This window comes from Drosophila arizonae, chromosome 3 (assembly GCF_054131065.1).
Source record: "Drosophila arizonae isolate 15081-1271.41 chromosome 3, UAZ_ARI_1.0, whole genome shotgun sequence".
Lineage (NCBI taxonomy): Eukaryota > Metazoa > Arthropoda > Insecta > Diptera > Drosophilidae > Drosophila > Drosophila arizonae.
This window is the reverse complement of record NC_142923.1, coordinates 31,424,854-31,447,200: the sequence shown is the minus strand read 5'-3', so window position 1 is coordinate 31,447,200 and position 22,347 is coordinate 31,424,854. Positions and strand designations below refer to the sequence as shown.

General features: G+C 42.3%; 1 protein-coding gene across 1 annotated transcript; it reads left to right on the top strand.

The window, feature by feature from the left end:
* The first annotated feature begins 5,665 nt into the window (after positions 1-5,665).
* Positions 5,666-11,135, top strand: LOC149270076 (uncharacterized). Its single transcript, XM_089466308.1, has 3 exons — positions 5,666-10,260; positions 10,309-10,334; positions 10,401-11,135. The coding sequence occupies exons 1-3, from the start codon at positions 9,929-9,931 to the stop codon at positions 10,790-10,792; spliced, it is 750 nt and encodes a 249-aa protein (XP_089322434.1). The 5' UTR covers positions 5,666-9,928; the 3' UTR covers positions 10,793-11,135.
* The last annotated feature ends 11,212 nt before the right edge of the window (positions 11,136-22,347 follow it).

The following is a 22,347-nucleotide window of genomic DNA, read 5'->3' as shown; positions in this document are numbered from 1 at the left end:
ATATTGAGAGGTTCAATCAACTGATCAGCTGCTTAAAGGGAGCAGCATTAGAAACGGTAAGGGCATTTCAAATCACACCTGAAAACTACCGAAAGGCACTTGATCGTTTGAATCAACGCTACGACAATCCAACATTAGTGTTCTTGAACAATATCTCGTCGTTGTTTATGCTCAAGAGTGTGTCAAGGTCAAATAGCCACGAAATTCGAAGTTTGATTGACAACTCTACGGCATTGTACAACTCGCTAAAATCATTAGGCAACGAGGCACAAGTCGCACAGGCAATGTTAATAGCCATTGTGATGGATAAGATGGACATGGAAACCAAGCGTAAATGGAACGAATCATTTGATTATTCCAAGTTGCCTACGTGGGATTTGTGTGTACAGGTAGTAGAGAGGCATTGCCAGTATTTGGAATCATGCGGTAAGTCCGAATCGAGCCAGGCTCGAACTGCGACTGCTAGCAAACCACGGAGCCCGACAACCACGCGACATAGTTTGTCTTTTAATTGTTCAACTCACTCATGTCCTCTTTGTCTTAGCTCAGAGCATCGAGTTTCACGTGCAGTCGACTTCAGGAGATGTCGGTTGCAGAGCGTTATGAAGCAGCAAAACGACATGGTCTGTGCCTAAATTGCCTTGGCAAAGGCCACCAGGCATCCAAGTGTCCCTCTACTCAAAGATGTCGATGTTGCTCGAGACTTCATCACAGCTTACTGCATCGGGAGGCAGCTGTGACGAGATCGACTGTTACGTCGCCCAGCGACTCGAATTCAAACGATGTTGTGACACATACACACACCAATCGAACAGACCAAGTCAAAATTGTATAAAATGCATATAGGTGTACATAACATATTTAGAAACTTTAGCTTTAAAGATGAAAGATACAGAAATTTATTACTGGTTTTCGATAATGTTTTTAATCGATAACAAAATAACGGGACAATTTATCGATATTTAAAGTAAAGCTCGATATGCGCGTGCTATATACGGACCTAGGAAAAAATTCAAAAATTTTAAGTCTCTAGCTCTTATATCTTCTGAGATCGACGCGTTCAAGCATACGGACAGACGGACGGATGGACAGACGGACACGCCTAAATCAACTCAGCTCGTCGCCCTGATCAAGAATATATATACTTTATGGGGTCTGCCACGCCTCCTTCGGCCTGTTACATACATTTAACAAAACCATTATACCCTGATTTCCCATTGAAAATGGGTTCAGGGTATAAAAATAGCTACAATATAGACATTGTTAACGCACCACCATTGCATAGTGTTTCCAATGGCCAAGTAGAAAGGTTCCACAGTACACTAGCAGACATAGCCTGAAGTTTTAAAATGGATAAGAAAGCTAGTGACACGGTTGAGCTAATATCAAAAGCAACAGTAGAATACAACACTTCAATTCATTCAGTTACTAACCAAAAACCAATTGATATCATACATGCATTGCCAATTGAATTCAGATTAAGCATTAAAGGGAGAATAGAACAAGCACAGCAAGCAAGCTGTACTCCAAAGATGCAACACGAGCAGACAGTAAAAAGTATTAGTTAACAAGTAAGAAAGCTCTAGTCGAGACTACTCGACTACGAGATCCCCTGAACACACACATACATACACACACATACACACACAAACGCACACACACATACACAAACATTTACACACACAAGCATAAACACGCATTGGCGGCAGTGAGCGCTTACTATGAGAACTCAATTGTTTAATAACTTTTTTGTGGACGTACGATCTTCATGAAACTTTCAGATTATGATTATAACATGAATATGCATGTAATTGCCAAAACACAAGTCTCTAGTATTTGAAATACGCTTTTTACAAAAGTGAGGGTAAGGGGGTGAATTTAAGGGTGGAGGGTAAATTTTAACAAAAACCGAAATTGCATAAATTGCATATAAGCATACATTAAAAATTTGGAGACTCTAGCAATAAAAGTGTAGAAGATATAATTTTATAACTGGTTTTCGATAAGGTTTTTTATCGATAAAAAAAGATTGGGATGAGTTATCGATTTTTAATGATTAACTTGATATGCGCGCTGTATTTCGGACATTTTTAAAAACATTTGAAGTCTCTAGCTCTTATATCTTCTGAAATCGACGCGTTACATACGGACAGACGGAATATATGTACTGCGCGTGCTGATCCGTTTGTATTTTAGTCTATATCAAGAACTCTACGAATAAACGTCTCACCTACGATGCGCTGAATTTAATGTACGGCTCATTTGTTTAGTTAGAACAGTACCCCCATACTCTGAAACTCATGTAGACAGAAAAACGTTTCTGATCTCACATTTTGGCGCCCAACGTGGGGCCCTGCTGTTCAAAGTTCCGTGCAACGCATTTAGAGTTATAATTTGGCTTATGTATAGACATATTCTGCATACATACATCTGTACATAAGAGGGAATGTTTCAGCATACAAGCTAATAGTTGTGCATACATTCGCTGTTCGCACCGGTCATTCGCTTTGGTCGGCCAAGCTGCCAAGACTTACGTTACCTACATTCGATGGCAATTATGCGGACTACAAGAATTTTAGTGCGTTATTCAATCAAATGGTGGATCAACAGAACAGCCTATCAAATATTGAGAGGTTCAATCAACTGATCAGCTGCTTAAAGGGAGCAGCATTAGAAACGGTAAGGGCATTTCAAATCACACCTGAAAACTACCGAAAGGCACTTGATCGTTTGAATCAACGCTACGACAATCCAACATTAGTGCTCTTGAACAATATCTCGTCGTTGTTTATGCTCAAGAGTGTGTCAAGGTCAAATAGCCACGAAATTCGAAGTTTGATTGACAACTCTACGGCATTGTACAACTCGCTAAAATCATTAGGCAACGAGGCACAAATCGCACAGGCAATGTTAATAGCCATTGTGATGGATAAGATGGACATGGAAACCAAGCGTAAATGGAACGAATCATTTGATTATTCCAAGTTGCCTACGTGGGATTTGTGTGTACAGGTAGTAGAGAGGCATTGCCAGTATTTGGAATCATGCGGTAAGTCCGAATCGAGCCAGGCTCGAACTGCGACTGCTAGCAAACCACGGAGCCCGACAACCACGCGACATAGTTTGTCTTTTAATTGTTCAACTCACTCATGTCCTCTTTGTCTTAGCTCAGAGCATCGAGTTTCACGTGCAGTCGACTTCAGGAGATGTCGGTTGCAGAGCGTTATGAAGCAGCAAAACGACATGGTCTGCGCCTAAATTGCCTTGGCAAAGGCCACCAGGCATCCAAGTGTCCCTCTACTCAAAGATGTCGATGTTGCTCGAGACTTCATCACAGCTTACTGCATCGGGAGGCAGCTGTGACGAGATCGACTGTTACTTCGCCCAGCGACTCGAATTCAAACGATGTTGTGACACATACACACACCAATCGAACAGACCAAGTCATTCTAGCAACGGTCATCGTCGAGGTCATGGATGCATCTGGAAACTACAGGATCGGTCGTGCTCTATTGGATTTTTGCTCACAGGTGAACTTCATCTCAGAACAGTTCGCACAAGCACTACGCTTGCCAAAGATCAAACGGCACATGCAAATCTGTAGCGTTGGTGAGTCACACACATACATCAAGTTTGGCACTTCGACCACAATCAAGTCACGTTTGGAGGATTTCAAGATGCCCATTGATTTCTGCGTGACGTCACACATTGCATATCAGCCGGATTTGGATATCGACATTTCATCTTGGAAAATACCGAAGAACACGCCTTTAGCTGATGAGAAGTTTCACAAAACTCGGCATATCGACTTACTTATTGGCACTGAAAAATTTTATGAAATTCTTGCAGTGGGACAACCACATAATTACATACCACATCACTTCGTCTTCAAGCCAAATAGCACTTCAACGAAGCTCAGAGTTGTCTTCGATGCCTCAAATCGAACTTCGTCGCAACGATCACTCAATGATTTACTAATAGTTGGGCTGACTATTCAGACGGATCTATATACGCTTCTGCTACGCTTTCGAACGTACAAATATGCACTGACTGCAGATATTGTGAAAATGTTCAGGCAAGTATTGGTGGACTATAGTGACCGCAAGTTTCAATACATTCTTTGGAGAGATTCAGCAGACAAACCACTACGGACATATGCGCTAAACACAGTCACATACGGTACTGCCACAGCACCATATCTCGCCATACGCAGTATGAAATATTTGGCTGATCTACACATGCAAACTCACAAATTGGGATCATAAGCTATAAATTCATCATTCTACGTTGTTGAAGGTTTTTCTTAAATGAAACACGGTATATGTAGGCGCAACACAAAAAGTTTATTTAACACAATATTCAGTAACAAGTACACTTCTTCACGTACCGCGACGATTTGAACTTAACTAACCGAGCCGACACACTGACATTGATCTTACACAATGAACTTACTGAATGAACTTTGGCTCGACTTACAGCACGCTTATATACCTACTTCTACTGCATATCGAATGTTCTGGATGTCTCCTTATGCTTCTATGTTTGCGTCTATTTCATAATCCAGAACATTCGGTTTCTTATTCTAGAGACAAATGTGCGATCAGCCGACGACTGTGTTTACCGTTAGCTCAAATGCCCACTTGATGATGAGTTTTTCGAGATCAATCCTCAACACCCTCCCTAAAACTCAACATCTCTATAACAAATTTGTCCCTTATTCCTCATTCCCAATTTTTCTCTTAGATACAAAAATCTGGGCTTTGGCAAAACTTTAGTAAAAATGTCAGCGATCTGCTCTTCACTCTTTACATACCTTACATCTATCTCACCTTTCTCAAATAAATCGCGTACAAAATGATATTTAACATCTATATGTTTGCTTCGTTGATGAAATTCAGGATTTTTGATTAGCTTAATCGCACTTATATTATCTATAAACAAGATGTAGTTACTTAAATTAATGTTACAATCAAAAAACAATTTCTTTAGCCGTATCATTTCCTTACTTGCTAGAGCTGCACTTACATATTCGGCTTCTGTTGTTGATAAAGATACACATTGTTGTTTTTTACTTTGCCACGTTATTGCAGCATTCGCATATTTACACAAAATTCCAGATGTAGATTTCCGAGTTTTCTTATCACCTGCATAATCAGCATCACTATATGTCTCAAAAATATTATTATTTTTACTGTATAAAATTCCCAAATCCATCGTTCCTTTCAAATAACGAAATATTCTCTTAACTAACGTCCAGTGATGCTGCTTCGGGTTTTCTAGCTCTCGGGAAACTACATTAACAGAAAAACTTATATCTGGCCTTGAAACAACTTGTAAAAACATTAAATTTCCTATTGCTTCGCGGTAAGGTGCATTACAATTATTTTGTTCAGATACATTTTCATCATAATTACATTCAACTGGCGTGGAGACAATGTTCGCATTTATCATATTAAATTTTTCTAAAATTTTCTTTATATAATTTTCTTGATATATGAAGATAGAACCATTTGGCTGCTTCAGTATTTCTATTCCTAAGAAGCATGTTACATTTTTTGTACTTGTTATTTTAAATTCCTTGCTCAAATTCTCAAATAGATTATCAATTAAAAATTCATTGGATGCAGCAATTAACCCGTCATCTACATAAATCGTTAACAAAATTCTGTCATTATTTTTAGAGTATATATAAAAAACATGGATCTGCAATACTTTGTGTAATAAATGTAACAGGGCAACCATAAAAATCTGGCATACGAATCTGTGATCTATCTCGCAATCGCCGACCCATTTCACTATTATTATGTTCAGTTGATTCATCTTCAATTTTATTATTTTCGTATTCACTTTCATTAGTCTCACTTTCAGAATTATCAACTAAAATTTCAGGTTTTTTAAACTGAGCTGTAAAGTTTTCTGGTTTAAAACATACATCTCTACTTATAATTACATCTCTCATATTTGGAACATATACACGATATCCTTTGCAATTTTCAACGTATCCTACTATAAATCCTTTAATAGACTTTTTATCTAATTTTCTCCTTTTTTCTTTTGGTACATGTACAAAACATTCAGTCCCGAAAATTTTAAGATTTCCGATATCTGGCTCTTTCTTGAACCACAACTCATATGGAGTTTTATTCCCATGTTTTGTTGGACCTGTGCGGTTAATTACATAAACTGCAGTGTTTACTGCTTCTGCCCATAGAAATAATGGTAACTCAGAATTAGAATGCAACATTGATCGTGCAGCTTCAATAATAGTTCTATTCTCACGTTCCGCAACTCCATTCTGTTCAGGTGTATAAGGAGCATTAACAATATGTTTTATTCCCTTCTTATTAAAGAACAATTTAACTTCTTTATTAATATATTCTCTACCCCCATCGCTGTGAATTTCTTTAATGTTTTCATGAAATTGATTCTGAATTGCCTGAATAAAAATTTGGAGTTTTTCAAATACTTCCGACTTATGACGTATAAAATAAACTTCCCGATAACTTGAATAATCATCTTTAAAGCTAACAAAATACAACTTTTTACCAATAGACTCTACCTCTATCGGACCGCAAACATCAGTATGAATTATCTCTCGTGTCTTTGTTGCACGGTCAATATTTTTGTGAAATGTTAGCCGATGCTGCTTCCCATAAGCACATCCTTCACAAAAGAAATCATTTTCTAGAAAATCAATATTCAAATAATCGCGAACATGTCGAACGTTTTGATGACAAAACCTCTCGTGCCATACTTGTAAAGAATCACTTTCTTTCGATTCTATTTTTCTTGTTAAATTACACAATTTTGGCATCAAAACATTCGCATCTAATTTTAATAAGTTTCCGAACCTAGAACCCGTTGCAATTATTTTATTATCACGTCTCAACAAACACTGTGTTCCTTTATTTTTAATAAGACAATCAACACCCCTTTTTGCAGCTGACATAATAGAAAATAAATTGTAAACTATTTCCGGAACATACAAAACATCAAACATTGTCGTCGCCCTTTTATTATTATTGACATAAGTTTCAATATCAATATTACCTTTTCCGTGCGCCGTGATATATTTACCGTTACCTACGCCTATCCTCAGGGGCTCCAAAAATTCTTCATAAGTAGAATACCAATCTCGACGCCTTGACATGTGATCAGAAGTTCCTGAGTCGATCACCCACACGTCATCTTCTCTGCCGTCCCTGCTCGCAATCAATCCTTTCCTCGATGATTCACCCGATTCTCCTTGATTATTTTCCGCTTGACTTCCTGCATTTCTCCTTTGGTGACAGGTGTTGCTCTTGTGGCCTTTCTTCTTGCATATATAACACCTGTAGCAGTCCTTCTTCAGATGTCCCATCACGCCGCAGTTATAGCACTTCATAATTTTCTTCTTATTTTCATGTTCTCTTTTATTTTTTCCATTGTCGGCAACTAACGCTGTTGACTCTTCAGGTACCACTTCTTGTTCTTTTGACCGCATTTCTTCTGTCATTAAACGAGTCGTCAAATTGTTCAATGTTCTTTTGCTGTCTTCGACCGAATCCCACGCACTATGAAAATAGTTAAACTTTTGAGGCAAAGATGACAGGATTCGCGACATTAACATTGTTTCAGGCACAGCACTTCCAAGATTTTTCATCTTGCTCCACAAAACTTCCAACTTTGAAATATTGTAGTCCACACTCTCACTTTCAATCCATTTGAAATCGAAAAATTGTTTCTGAATAGCCGATAAATTTTCTTCTGATTTCATATCATACACAGAGTTCAATTTTATCCACATTTCTCTTGCTGTTTTGCAGCTCACAATCAATTCCATCGGTCTTCTCTCGATAGAATGAATAATTATTTTCCTTGCAGTCTTATCAGCTTTCAAGAACCTTTTCGAGTCTCTCTCGTATGTTGCAGACTCCTGTGTCGGACACGTCAAACTACCTTCACAAACGGCAAGAACATCGTCGTCTTCTTCCAATAGCGTACGAATCATAAAACACCACAAATGCCAATTGTCTTTGTCGCGTAATCGTTCAATTCTCATATTTAATGGCTCCATTTTCATTGTCTTTATTTAGTTACAAATTTGCCACTAATTCACTTTTGTACTTGCACTCGATTTCACACTACATTACACGTTTAGCACTGTCTGGGCCCATAACCTGTTGAAGGTTTTTCTTAAATGAAACACGGTATATGTAGGCGCAACACAAAAAGTTTATTTAACACAATATTCAGTAACAAGTACACTTCTTCACGTACCGCGACGATTTGAACTTAACTAACCGAGCCGACACACTGACATTGATCTTACACAATGAACTTACTGAATGAACTTTGGCTCGACTTACAGCACGCTTATATACCTACTTCTACTGCATATCGAATGTTCTGGATGTCTCCTTATGCTTCTATGTTTGCGTCTATTTCATAATCCAGAACATTCGGTTTCTTATTCTAGAGACAAATGTGCGATCAGCCGACGACTATGTTTACCGTTAGCTCAAATGCCCACTTGATGATGAGTTTTTCGAGATCAATCCTCAACATACGTGGATGACTTTCTTTGTGGGCATGACACAGCAGAAGGCCTGCAACAACTCAAGGCTGAGGTCATCGAAGTACTTGGCAAGGGCAAATTTGAATTAGCAAAATGGCATTCGAACCATCCGGACTTTGTCGACGACAGCACGATCAAAGATTTGAATCTAGAAGATGGTTCAATTACAAGCACATTGGGCTTAGCTTGGAATCGACGTCTGGACGTGTTGCTATTTGCCTTTCGACCCAAATGCTCCATTGATGCAATCACCAAGAGGACAATTTTATCTGTGGCATCTTCACTTTTTGATCCATTGGGATTGGTAGCGCCAGTCATTGTGACAGCAAAGATCCTACAGGAGCTGTGGATACTCAAATCGCAATGGTATGAGACTGTGCCGCAAACACTTTACCTAGCTTGGAAATCGTTTGCTGCATCACTTGCTTCACTGGAGTCGCTGACAATACCTCGATTCTGTATGCAGCCGAACACCAAGGAGTTGCAGTTGTATGGATTTTGTGACGCCTGCATTTTCACATCGACACAAGAAACCTATCTATGGAGAGACTTGTCGATAGTTCTTCATTGGATACAGCAACATTCTGCGACACTATCAACCTTTGTTGGAAACCGCGTTTCTGACATACAAGAAGCCACACCGGACTGCCATTGGAGACACGTCCCAGCTCAATTAAATCACGCCGATCTGGTCTCGAGGGGATGTACACCCATGGAATTGAACGAATCAACCTGGTTTATGGGGCCGGCGTATCTGAAGCAGAACTCAAACGCTTGGCCAAGGGACAAACATCACGAACCAGATCCTGAGGTCGTAACACTTGAGATGCGCAAGTCAGCTTTCAAGGTTACGACGGATAGCAACTATCTACTCGACACACTCAGAAGCATAAGTTCGCATCGTCGTTGCTTGCGAATTGTTGCTTGGATGCTGCGGTTTATACACGCGATCGCAAACCCGTTGAGCTGTCTACGCCCTCGCCATCACCACAAGAGATACAGCGTGTATTTAATTGCATTATTTGGAATCTGCAGCAGCAACACTTCGGGCAAATATCAAGTCACATAAAATTTCTAAATCCATTTTTGCAGATTACAGACGGATACCTACTATTGAAGGTTGGCGGCCGTCTCGAATTGGCAAATGCACCAGGGGTTCAGAAATATCCAATCCTACTTCCTAGTAAAGATGACTTCGTTCGTCACTACGTGCAGTTTCTTCATGTGCAACACTACCATGCTGGCTCAAAGGCACTTGTTGCACTAATTCGTCTTCAATTCTGGATCGTAAATGTTCGAGACCTGGCTCGCTCTATCGTTAGAAAATGCGTGCATTGTGTGCGCTACAAGCCAAAGTTGCAACAGCAACTGATGGGAAATCTGCGCTTGACTCCATCGAGACCTTTCGCTCACTGTGGAGTTGACTTTTGTGGACCAGTCAACGTCTATCTCCGCATTCAGGGCAAAGCTCCTCGCAAGGCCTACATTGCCATATTCGTTTGCTTCGCCACCAAGGCTGTGCATATCGAGGTGGTATCTGACCTCTCAACGGATGCTTTCTTGGCCGCGTTGAGACGCATGATTGCACGACGAGGATTGCCTGTGGATATATTTTGCGACAACGCCACCAATTTCACTGGAGCAAGCAATAAAGGAACTACGAACCTACTTCTTCAAGCAAGAAAATCAACAATCAATTATTAGTTTTTACACAAATGAATTCATAAACTTTCGTTTCATCCCACCCAGAGCACCACACATTGGCGGCCTCTGGGAGGCGGCAGTTAAAAGCGCTAAGGGTCTCATGACGCGCAGCCTTATGAATGCCCGCTGTACGTTTGAGGAATTGGCCACAATCACACAATCACAATCACAGCGGAAGTAGAGGCCATCCTCAATTCACGTCCGCTCACCCCACTATCATCAGATCCAAGCGACTTGGATGCTCTGACACCTGGTCACTTCCTAGTTGGAGACTCCTTGCGAGCATTGCCTGAACACAATATAGAAGGCGAACAGCTGAAATCTTTGGATCGCTGGCGATTGATAACGGGTACCAGACAATATTTTTGGCGACGCTGGTTGGCAGATTACTTCAATGAGCTGAACGTACGCCACAAGTGGACCAAGCCATCACCCAATATCTCTATCGGGGACATGGTTCTCGTACATGAAGACAACATACCTTCTCAGAAGTGGATAATGGGTCGCATCACAGCTACAATTCCTGGATGAGATCAACGAGTACGAGTTGTAGATGTCCGCACTACCAAAGGCATAATCCGGAGACCAATTCACAAAATAGCGATTCTCCCTGTCTCTTGAAAGACTGCGTCATTCAATGGGGCCGGGATGTTGGGCCAAATTCACTCATCTTTATTATTTAGCTTGAATTTTATACCTATATTTTTATATTTGGGCTCATCCTAATTACTTGCTTCTCTTGCATTGTAAAACTCTCATTACTTGCATTAATTCGCCTAGCTCTAAGCAAGCTGCGCTTGCTCATACGTTTGTATTTTAGTCTATATCAAGAACTCTACGAATAAACGTCGCACCTACGATGCGCTGAATTTAATATACGGCTCATTTGTTTAGTTAGAACAGCACCCCCATACTCTGAAACTCATGTAGACAGAAAAACGCTTCTGATCTCACACCAACCATTTTTGAACACAACCATAGTTATTCTTACAGAAGCGTCTTACAGAAGCGATCTTCCCGGTATCCCACCAACACGTCGCGCTACAACTACAAGATGGCATCGTGGCCGAATGCAACAACGACATCCTAGCAATTAACGAGTGCGTAACAACGACGTATGCCTCCTTTTGTAAGCTGACAACATAGGACTCCTGCGCACGAGCACTACACGCTGGTAGCCTTTTACCGAACATAGCCAAGCCACCTTCAACATGTCACATTGGTAGATGACGGTGTGATTATTATTAACCAAAGCACAGCAAAAGTGACCACCGACTATAACCCGGAGGGCGTCACGAATGGGACACACCTTCCAGTTCTCCGCAATCATCAATGACACGAAATACGTGAATGAGCGTGAGATCTTGAGAAAGACATCAGACATTGCGGGGCCACCGTTAATTAACACCATCGGGCATGACGCAATACTAAGCATACCCCAACTCAACAGGATGAACAACCACAATCTACAAGTCATCCAGAACTTCAGAAGCGAGTTGGCATCCGCCGAGTCTTCCAAGAACCTGGTCACGATCGGCTTGTCCCTCAGACTCGCTTTCAGTGGCTTTTCAGTAGCAAATCAGTTTTTAAAAAATCCAGAATTCCCGCAGCCCGCTGTTTTGGAATTTTTTCCGCAATTGGATTTTCAAAAAAGCCAGATTTGACGGCAAAAAGCTGTACAATGTGATGATAGAGTGAAGGATCGCATGCACTCAATATCTCATATCTACCTGCCGTTAGTAAAAAGAATGAGAATAAATAAGACGTAAAGAGCAATACAACAGTTAATCAAAGCATTTCGGCGTCGAGGCACTCGAGTTTTTGCATGCATATATCTTCGTGTCAGCACTTCGTCACTTAAGGCTCGAGCAGTGAAAAAATCTCACGCCTAGATTAATGCGCTTCGAGCGTTCAAGCGTAAAGCAGGCATTTTAATGTGAAGCCCGATTTTGCGCTTATTTTTATACCCTGAACCCATTTTCAATGGGTAATCAGGGTATAATGGTTTTGTTGAAATGTATGTAACAGGCAGAAGGAGGCGTGGCAGACACCACAAAGTATATATATTCTTGATCAGGGCGGCAAGCTGAGTTGATTTGGCCATGTCTGTCTGTCTGTCCGTCCGTCTGTCCGTATGTATGAACGCGTCGATTTCAGAAGATATAAGAGCTAGAGACTTAAATTTTTTTTTAAATGTCCGTAATTACAGCGCGCTTATCAAGTTTATCATTAAAAATCGATAACTCATCCCGATCTTTTTTATCGATAAAAACCCTTATCGAAAACCAGTTATAAAATTATATCTTCTACACCTTTATTGCTAGAGTCTCCAAATTTTTAATGTATGCTTATATGCAATTTATACAATTTCGGTTTTTGTTAAAATTTACCCCCCACCCTTAAATTCACCCCCTCACCCTCACTTTTGTAAAAAGCGTATTTTAAATACTAGAGACTTGCGTTGGCAATTACATGCATATCCATATTATAATCATAATCTGAAAGTTTCATGAAGATCGTACGTCCACAAAAAAAGTTATTAAACAATTAAGTTCTCATAGTAAGCGCTCACTGCCGCCCATGCGTGTTTATGCTTGTGTGTGTATATGTATGTAAATGTTTGTGTATGTGTGTGTGTGTGTGTGTGTTTTTTTTTTTTTTTTTTTTTTTTTTTTTTATATTCATTTATTAACAAAATTATATAGCAAATTACAAGTTGCGTGGTGGCTAGGATAGCGCGCGGTGCTTGCGGGACGGCCGTAAAGCATTGCTTCGCAAGCACTATGCGCTACCTTAGCCTGGGACAGCTCGTCTTCTCGATCGCTCGACTCTGCGGAGCTCCATCATCACCGTGGCCGCGAAGGTGCTTGTTAGTTCCCAAGCTTCCTCCGATTCCAGCATGGCGTTGACTAAGTTGTCCGCTCTGATGGAGCGGCCCACTGCCTCTTCCAGACGACGCCTCTCCTCCAGGAACCGTCCACATTCGAAAAGAATGTGGTTGGCGTCTTCCACATGCCCTCGCTCGCACCAGGGGCACTCGTCAGATTCCTCGTGGCCAAAGCGCTTCAAATAGCTCCGAAAGCATCCATGACCCGAGAGGATCTGCGTAAGGTAGAAGTTAACCTCGCCATGTTTGCGGTTAACCCATGGTTCAAGCTCCGGGATGAGCTTGTGCGTCCACCGCCCTTTAGCTGAGCTATTCCAACTTCTTTGCCATCGTGCGATGCTGTTCGCCCTGACAACGTTGAGTCGCGTAGGCCCGTGCGAATTCCGCTCCACGGCTTCGGCGACCAAATACTCCAGTGGCACCATACCGGCTATGACGAGCGCCGCGTCATCGGAGATAGTCCTGAAAGCGCAGCTGACTCTGATTGCGCTCAGCCTGTAGATCGCGCAAATGCCTCGGCTGTAGCTCGGCGTTGCCATCGCTCTTGCCCATATTGGCGCAGCATAGAGGATGACAGACCTAATGACGCTCGTTAGGAGGAGACGTCGTTGCTGTTTAGGTCCCCGCGTGTTAAGCATGATTCTCGAGAGAGCTCTACAAGAATCAGCTGCCTTTTTATGCACATATTCTAAGTGCTCGCGGAAAGTTAATCTTGTGTCTATCATGACACCAAGATATCTTATCGCCCTCTTGGACGCAATGGTGACGCTGCCGATCTTTATATTGGCAGTTTCCACTCTTTTGCGACTGCTGACTAGTACAACTTCGGTCTTGTGTGCCGCAAGCTCGAGCCCAGCTCCTGTCAACCAGCTTCGTATGCGATTGATACTTTCGCTGCACATATCCTCTGTATCTTTGAGCTCCTTTCCTATGGCTACGACAGCTACATCATCAGCAAAGCCAATGGTGTGCGCGCCTGCTGGTAGTTCCAAGCGCAGTACGCCGTCGTACATGATGTTCCATAGGAGAGGCCCCAGCACTGAGCCTTGGGGTACTCCAGCTGACACTGTATGAGTTTGGGGACCCTCACTCGTGTTGTATACCAGTGTTCTTCCTCTGAAGTAGCTCTTTATTATCTCTCTTAGATATTTAGGGATATTATATTGTGACAGCGCATTCAGTATCATATCCCAACTAGCTGTGTTGAAGGCATTCCTTACATCCAGGGTCGCGATGATGCAGTATTCCTTCGTCCCGTGCCTCCATCTGGTGCCTTGAATAGCGGAAGTGGCCAGACCGACAACTTTGTTAAGCGCGTCCGTTGTTGACCGGGCCTTCCGGAATCCAAATTGGTTTGGTGACAGGCCTCCGGCGCTTGCAATCGCAGTCTCCAGCCTAGAGCAGATCAGTTTCTCAAACACCTTTCCCATGGTGTCTAAGAGGCAGATCGGTCTGTACGAAGATGGCTCATCTAGTGGTTTGCCAGCCTTGGGTAGCAATACCAGATTCTGGGCTTTCCATTTTGCCGGGAACGTCTCTTGGATCAGGCATTCATTAAATAGTTCGGCGAACGTACTTGGGTGCAAGGCGAGGGCTAGCTTTAGCGCACGATTTGGGATCCCGTCCGGCCCTGGAGCTGTGTTGGTTCTAAGACCTCGGAGAACTACTGATATTTCTTCATCTGTAACTAAAACAATTTCAGTGCTCGTTGAGCCCTGATCAGCAGACTCGGACTCAGGGGCGTGAATGGAGCTTAGACTTTCTGGAAAGAGTGTTTCCACAATCGATTTAAGCTCCAGACGATCCGTAGGCTGCACCTGCCTACCTGCGTATAGTCTTTTAACTACTATCTTATATGCCCTGCCCCAAGGGTCATATTCGGCTGAGTCGCACAACTGTAAAAAACATTCTCTTTTGCTTGCCCGAATGGCCTTCTTCAGCTGTCTTCTAGCTGCCTGGTAAGCTAACTGTTTCTCAAAAAACGTTGACCTACCGCGAGCCCGTTGGTAGCTTCTTCTCGCCTGGATGCATTTGCGACGAATGTCACCTATTTGCGTATTCCACCAATACGTAGGCTCATGTTGTCGCGTGAACTGCTTGCGACGTAACATGCTGCTATTGCAGGCACACTGTATTTGGGCTACCATTTGGCATGCTCTGGCCTCAGCATTACCAATTGTACCCAGAGACTGAATGGCCTCTGAAAAGACCGCGGGATCAAAAGTATCTAGCCGATACGACTCCCTCCACAATGTTGACGCCCTGGCAGGTGGCTCACCTATTGTGAACAGAAGTGCCGTATGATCGCTGCCCGTATAGCTATCGCAATGGCTCCATGTTGCTCCCCGAAAGAGGGATGAAGTGACAAAAGTAATGTCGATAACAGACCCGTATCCCGCCCGACTGAAGGTGTACTCATGGCCAGTGTTGAGCAGTGCGACATCTAGTGTCGCGAAGATCTCCAGTAGGATACGACCTCTGGCATTTGTTGTGGGGCTACCCCATTCTAGCGCCCAGGAGTTAAAATCTCCAGCTATAATGGCCTTCCGACCCCTAGCATCCTCGGCAAGCTCGTCGAGCACCGTCGTGAATTCACTGAGCTGCATGCTGGGGGCCAGATAGCAACTGTAAAGCCATAAGCTACCATATCGGCCACGTACGAACCCATTGAATGACTTAACATTCGAAAGTACGTTCGTTGAGTTGCCGCATACCCACAACGCAGCTTTGCCATTAACGTCTGTTGACCATGTCCTAGGGCAGCTGGTTCTACAGTGGTGAGGCTCACTGAGAAAAGCTACATCTATACATTTTTCCCTAATGGTCTGCTCTAGAAGATCTTGGGCAGCAACACAATGATTTAAGTTAAGCTGCAAAAACCTTAACATTTCATTTTACGAGCAGCTTCACGGTAAGATGGGCACTTGAAGCTGCCTGCTGAATGGTCCGTCTGCTTTTCACCTTTCCGGATGCAGAGGCTACATTTTGGTGGCTTGGTGCATGCTTTGGCACTGTGACCCATCTCTCCACACCTGAAACAGGCGCCCTTTAAGTCACAGTCGCTACCGCAGTTTGCTGCCATATGACCGTAATCGAGGCACTTGAAACAGCGTTTAGGCTGCTCCACGGCTCGGATACGGCAAACTACCCATCCTATTCTAATTTTGGACAGCTCGAGCAGAGTTTTAGCTTTCCCAATTGGAAGAGCAACCGTAGCTCTTTGCTGTCCACCAAAAGCTGGCCGAAGCGATTTGATAGCCTCAATGGGGAGTGAGCTATCCTTCAACTCCACCCTAATTGCTTCCAAGATCTCCTCTTTGGTCGCTAACTCATCTAGATCGCGAATCTCAACTTGAGCCGATTCGGTAAGTGTTTTCACTACCGCTCGGTCTCCCAAGGCCTTGCCTACAGCTTCGTGCAGAGCCTCAGCGCTATGCTCCGGCTTCCTACTCAGTTGCAATAGAAGGTCCCCCTTAGCTGTCTTCCTAATGCCTTGAACGTCGCTGCTCAGATGCTTCAAATTTGGGTCGCTTTTAACTACACGAAGCATGTCCGCATAGCTGCAACCCCCTACGCCTGAAATCGCAATCGCGTCAGTCCTGGGACGTTTTTGCATAGGCTTTCGCCCTTTGACGACTGTCCAGCTGCTCTGGTTTGTCTGTCGAGCGGCCTGGTTTGAAGTTTCAGTTTCAGCTGTAGCCCGTAGAGCCATTGGTTCTTTTGGGTTCGCTGCACTTCTATTGGGCCTCGGCTTTTTTGAGGGAGTTTTCCTCTGTTCGGAGGCAACTTCCCTCGACCGCTTGGGAGTATTGCTACCTACTGTAGCACTAATGCTCGCTGCCTTAATGTTTTCGCCTACTTTTTTGAGTGGCGTGGTCTGCACCTCACAGTTTTTAACCGAACGGTTGCAGAACGCTTCGGCCGTCTTGTGAAGGCTGACCAGCCTAGCCAGCTCCTCTCTCATTAAGGCATTTATATGCCGCTGACCCCCAAATAAGGCAGACAAACCCTCTAGTGTAGCTCCTATTTGAGCTAACGCTTCTTTTAGTGACTTGGGTGCCTGGCACTCAGCCACTGGAGCCTGGTTAGAAGTCGACGGCTGCGCCAACGCCCTCTGTTGTTGCTGCGGCGATCGCTGCAACGAGGAACGACGCGCAAAATCTTGCAGCTCGTCCTCCATCATGGCATCCATTTCTGCTCCGACTACCACGGCGTGAAGCCTGTAGTGGGCAATGGCTACTAATGTAATCTGAGTTTACAACCCGCAGTAACGTAAACTCAACTTGACTACAGCGAGAGCCCGAAAGTATGCACTACTTTTAATAACTACTACTTCACTCCAGCAGCTAGGTTGCTGTCTTTGCTAAGACTTAGCAACTCACCAACGTTAGTGAGCAGCTGATTGCCCGATGCAATTTCCAGCACTACTAACAGCTGTTAGAGTGAATGCACCTGCTATTTATTATTGCGCAAGTGTGACGCCTAAAGTGACAAAATTTACGCGCCCACAAAAGACAAGGAAAGGAAAGAAGCCCTGACGCCAAAACAATGACGCTATCGCCCCCCCTCTCTTGCACCACCGAATTATACCGCTTGGGAATTCCACGAACCGCCGCGCAGTAAGTCTCTGGTAGTTTTTTTGAGGTCGCTGGGTACGCCGCGCCCACAGCAAACACGTTGACTTCAGTTCTTTCCACTTTCGCAGGGGAAAACACAGTTCAAGCTATTGTCTACGATGGATCACGATGACATCGACCGCACTCCGTGAAAACGCAACTCCCGTGTGTGTGTGTGTGTGTGTGTGTGTGTGTGTGTGTGTGTGTGTGTGTGTGTGTGTGTTTTCGTTTCCTCAAGTCAAACACTGATCCTTTGCTTGAGTCAAATGAAAACTGTCAGTTGCGTTTGTATGGGTAATCACGCGCGATTGCTGCGTTCCTTTTGTATGTATGTATGCGTATATTTACATGCACACGAAGGCAAAAACAATTTCTGCTGAGTTTTTTAGTCAAACTGTTTTTTGCTGAAAGTCTTTCTGTGAGGGAAAATCGTGTTAGTCTTTACGCAACACTCATGTGAGAGCGTCACAAGAATGAGTCATTGCATTGCGTCTGAGCAAAACAGATTCTAAAGAAAACAAAGAGTGACGCTCAGAGCGAGTCGTGTCTGCACAATTTTTTTGGTTATGATGCGAAGCAGAGCATAAACGAAAAAACGATCAACTCTCATTTGCGAGCTCTGGTATCTACTAATCGTCAGGATTGGGAACTTAAATAAAATAATGATTCTAAATTTAAATATTATTTAAACATATACATACATATATTGTATAACAAAATTACATTGCCTTTCGTTTGCTCGTTAAAGGGGCTATCCACAGACGAATTTGTTACACGAACATGTTCGCCGAGCTTGCCTACTAACAATGCGAACATTTTCACGAACATGTTTACATCATTTTAAAACAAATTTCGGACTGTGAACATGCCAGCGAAAGAAACCAAAATCAAGCTTAATGTCAATGAATGTTTAATTAAAACAAAAGTAAGCACCTAACTTTGCGCTTCCTTTTATTTTACCAGTTCCCGCCTGTATGAAGCGTGCAGACAATTTACTTTTGCTTTGACGACATTAATTGTGGCGTTTTCTTGGACAACGTTATATTTTAATCAAAATTCGTCCCATGATTTGTTGAGCAACTTTTTATTTTGATAGTTTTCGCTTTTATTTTGCCACAAAGCATGCTCATTTACAAACAATAAAGGAATTATCGGTTCATTTTGGCGTATGTTGACTATCCGAAAAATTTTTAGAAACGATGTTCGTGCGAACACTCGAATCCATTGTCGAACATGCTGGCACGAAAACCTGTAAGATAGAAACATTTCTATTTCTATGCGAACAAAAACGGCGAACAAAATGTTCGTACGAACAATCCTATCCATATCGTCTGTGGATAGCCCTCTTTATTTGTGGGGAAAGTATGAAAACGTTGCTACGCATAAAGAATATTTTTTCGCTACCAAATTGTAACGGTAAATTTACCGTCGGTCGGCTATCTGGTCTGCACACACACAATTCCATTGCTCTTCGTGTTTTTCTTATTTTTTTTCTCTGCAAACTGCGATGCAACTCATATACTCATCGGAGCACTTCATTTAGTCAGGCTCAAGACTTGTTTATTCTTTGTCGCTAAATACAATAATCTGCGTCTAACTCATATACGATCGCACTCACTATGTACATATGTGTGGATGCGTTTCTTGTGTAAGCAGAAGAAAGTAATGAATTATTGTGAGGCGGCTCGTCAATCACCGCCTCGCAAGATTTTTATAACAAGTGAAAATTGAGTTTTAGTTGTATTGTTTAGTATTAAGTTAATATTGAATTGATTTTTAGTTGTATTGTTTAGTGTTAAGTTAATATTGAATTTGATTTTTAGTTGTATTGTTTAGTGTTAAGTTCATATTGAATATCATTTTTAGTTGAGTTGTTTAGTATTATTAGTATTATTATTGTTTAGTATTATTATGCATTATTGAATGACTTGAATTGTATTGTTTAGCATTTAGCTCATATTGAATTTGATTTTTTGTTGAATTGTTTAGTATTATTGGTACTGTTAGCATTATTATTGTTTTGTATTATTAGGCATTATGGAATGGCCATTTAAATTTACGTTTGAAAATGCCGCCCAAAGCGCTGGTGAGTTATCGGCGATCGGCGGCACAACCCTGCGCGGAGAGTTGCGTCGCCGATGCCGAGCGCTTTGGGCAAGGGTAGAAAGAAAAGCGAGAGTGAGTCGGGATCGAGCAGCGGAAGCCGCCGGTCGGTTGAAAAGGTCAAGAATGAATTGTGAGAGTTATTATACCCTGAACCCATTTTCAATGGGAAATCAGGGTATAATGGTTTTGTTGAAATGTATGTAACAGGCAGAAGGAGGCCTGGCAGACCCCACCAAGTATATATATTGTTGATCAGCGCGACGAGCTGAGTTGATTTGGCCCTGTCCGTCTGTCTGTCCGTCTGTCCGTATGTATGAACGCGTCGATTTCAGAAGATATAAATGTCCGTAATTACAGCGCGCATATCAAGTTTATCATTAAAAATCGATAACTCATCCCGATCTTTTTTAATCGATAAAAAACCCTTTCGAAAACCAGTTATAAAATTATATCTTCTACACCTTTATTGCTAGTCTCCAAATTTTTAATGTATGCTTATATGAAATTTATACAATTTCGGTTTTTGTTAAAATTTACCCCCCACCCTTAAATTCACCCCCTCACCCTCACTTTTGTAAAAAGCGTATTTCAAGTACTAGAGACTTGTGCTTTGGCATGCTTTTGACATACATATCCATGTTAAAATCATAATCTGAAGGTTTCATGAAGATCGTACGTCCACAAAAAAAATTATTAAGCAATTAAGTTCTCATAGTAAGCGCTCACTGCCGCCCATGCGTGTTTATGCTTGTGTGTGTATCTGTTTGTGTATGTGTGTGTATGTGTATGTATGTGTTTGTGTATGTGTGTGTGTATGCGTGTGTGTGTGTGTATGTGTGTCTGTATGCGTGTGTGTGTATGTATGCCTGTGTGTGCGTACGTGCGTGTGTGTGTGCGTGTTTCTTGTGTAAGGTGAAAGACGCGAAAAATTATTGAAATATCTATTGCTCCAAGGGTTCAGGGGATCTCGTAGTCGAGCAGTCTCGACTAGAGCTTTTTTACTTGTTTTTAAGTGCGGTTAAACTAAGTGAAAATAAAGCGGCTCAGTGAAAGAGATAAGACGAAGAAGAATTTCAATTAGGAGAGGCGGCGGCGGTTAAGCAGAGGATCACAGAGTTTACATTAAGAGAGGCACCGACGGGTAAGCAGAGGATCGGACGGCGGCGAGGCGATTACGAAGCGAGCGGTGCACGTGAGTGGCGGTTATCATAGTGAGTTTTCCCCCCCTTTCCCTATTCCCGGTCAATATCACTAACATCCCCCCTCCCCCCCTGGTGTCTCACGATTCAAATAAATTTCTTGTGAGTACACCCTGGGCAGACTGAGTCTGTCCCCGGCTTAAATTTACTACCTTACAAGTGGCGCCCGAGCAGGGACCCAGGGCGGTGTGCGGTGCGTCTAATGGCCGAAGGTTAGAGGTCGAAAGTTGAAAACTTTAATATATAAAAATTCTAACATATAAAACCATCCCCCGTAGTTTGGTCGAGAAAACGCGAACATTCTAGAGTTCCCGAATTCTAAATTTATGGCGCGTGCTGTACCAAAGCGCGCCGAAATTGTAGCGTGGGTTAGCCGGTACCGTTGTAACGGCCGGCGTGTAAGTATGTATTTGCGAATTAGCGGAAGAAGTGAGAATAGAAACCGATCAAATGAACGCGCATAAGTGAATAAATGGTTGCGCATATATGCATGTATGTAAGAGTGCGAGCGAGAGGGAAAGTGTATGGGAGAATGAACAAGTAAACGCTAATGTAGAGGCGCATGAAGACGAGAGTGAATTATTGCGCGTGTATCCGAATATGTTGGTGGATATTGCCTGCTTAGAAAAAAAAAGAGAGGAGAGATTGTGTAGTATGTTGTATGTCATATAAGCATATGCTCACAGTATTGTAGTGCATACAATATATGAAGTTGACATATGCCCAAAATATAAGTAAGAGTATCATGCTCACAACATAGCAACACTTTGTTGCTTTATATATTTTTATATTATAACAGCTATACATAAGCGCCGTAATATGATCGGTCACTTATGTATAGACTGAACTGCAGCGTGGGATCTGCAACGTAAGCATTGTTACGTTCTCGTCCACGCCGCAGCTTGAACGCTAAATGTATATGCCTTCTGCATATGCATACAAACATATATACACACACATACAGCATACTATATACTCCCATTCTGCCGCTGCTATAAGCGACAGAATTCTTATGTAAAACTTATGTATTTTAGGCTAAGACTTTATTTCAATAAAATATGGAGGGCATTCGCTGTCCGCAAGCCAAGCAAATAGGTTTGAATGATTTCTTTTATTTCAATTGATTTGTGCAAAATAGTGAACGCGTGCACGCATATGTATATACATACTTTCATAGAGGCGCAGCTGCTTACGATGCGGGATACATATATATATATATATATACGGATATATGTATATACATATATGGGCTAATTGTGCGATTTTATGCGCGAGGAT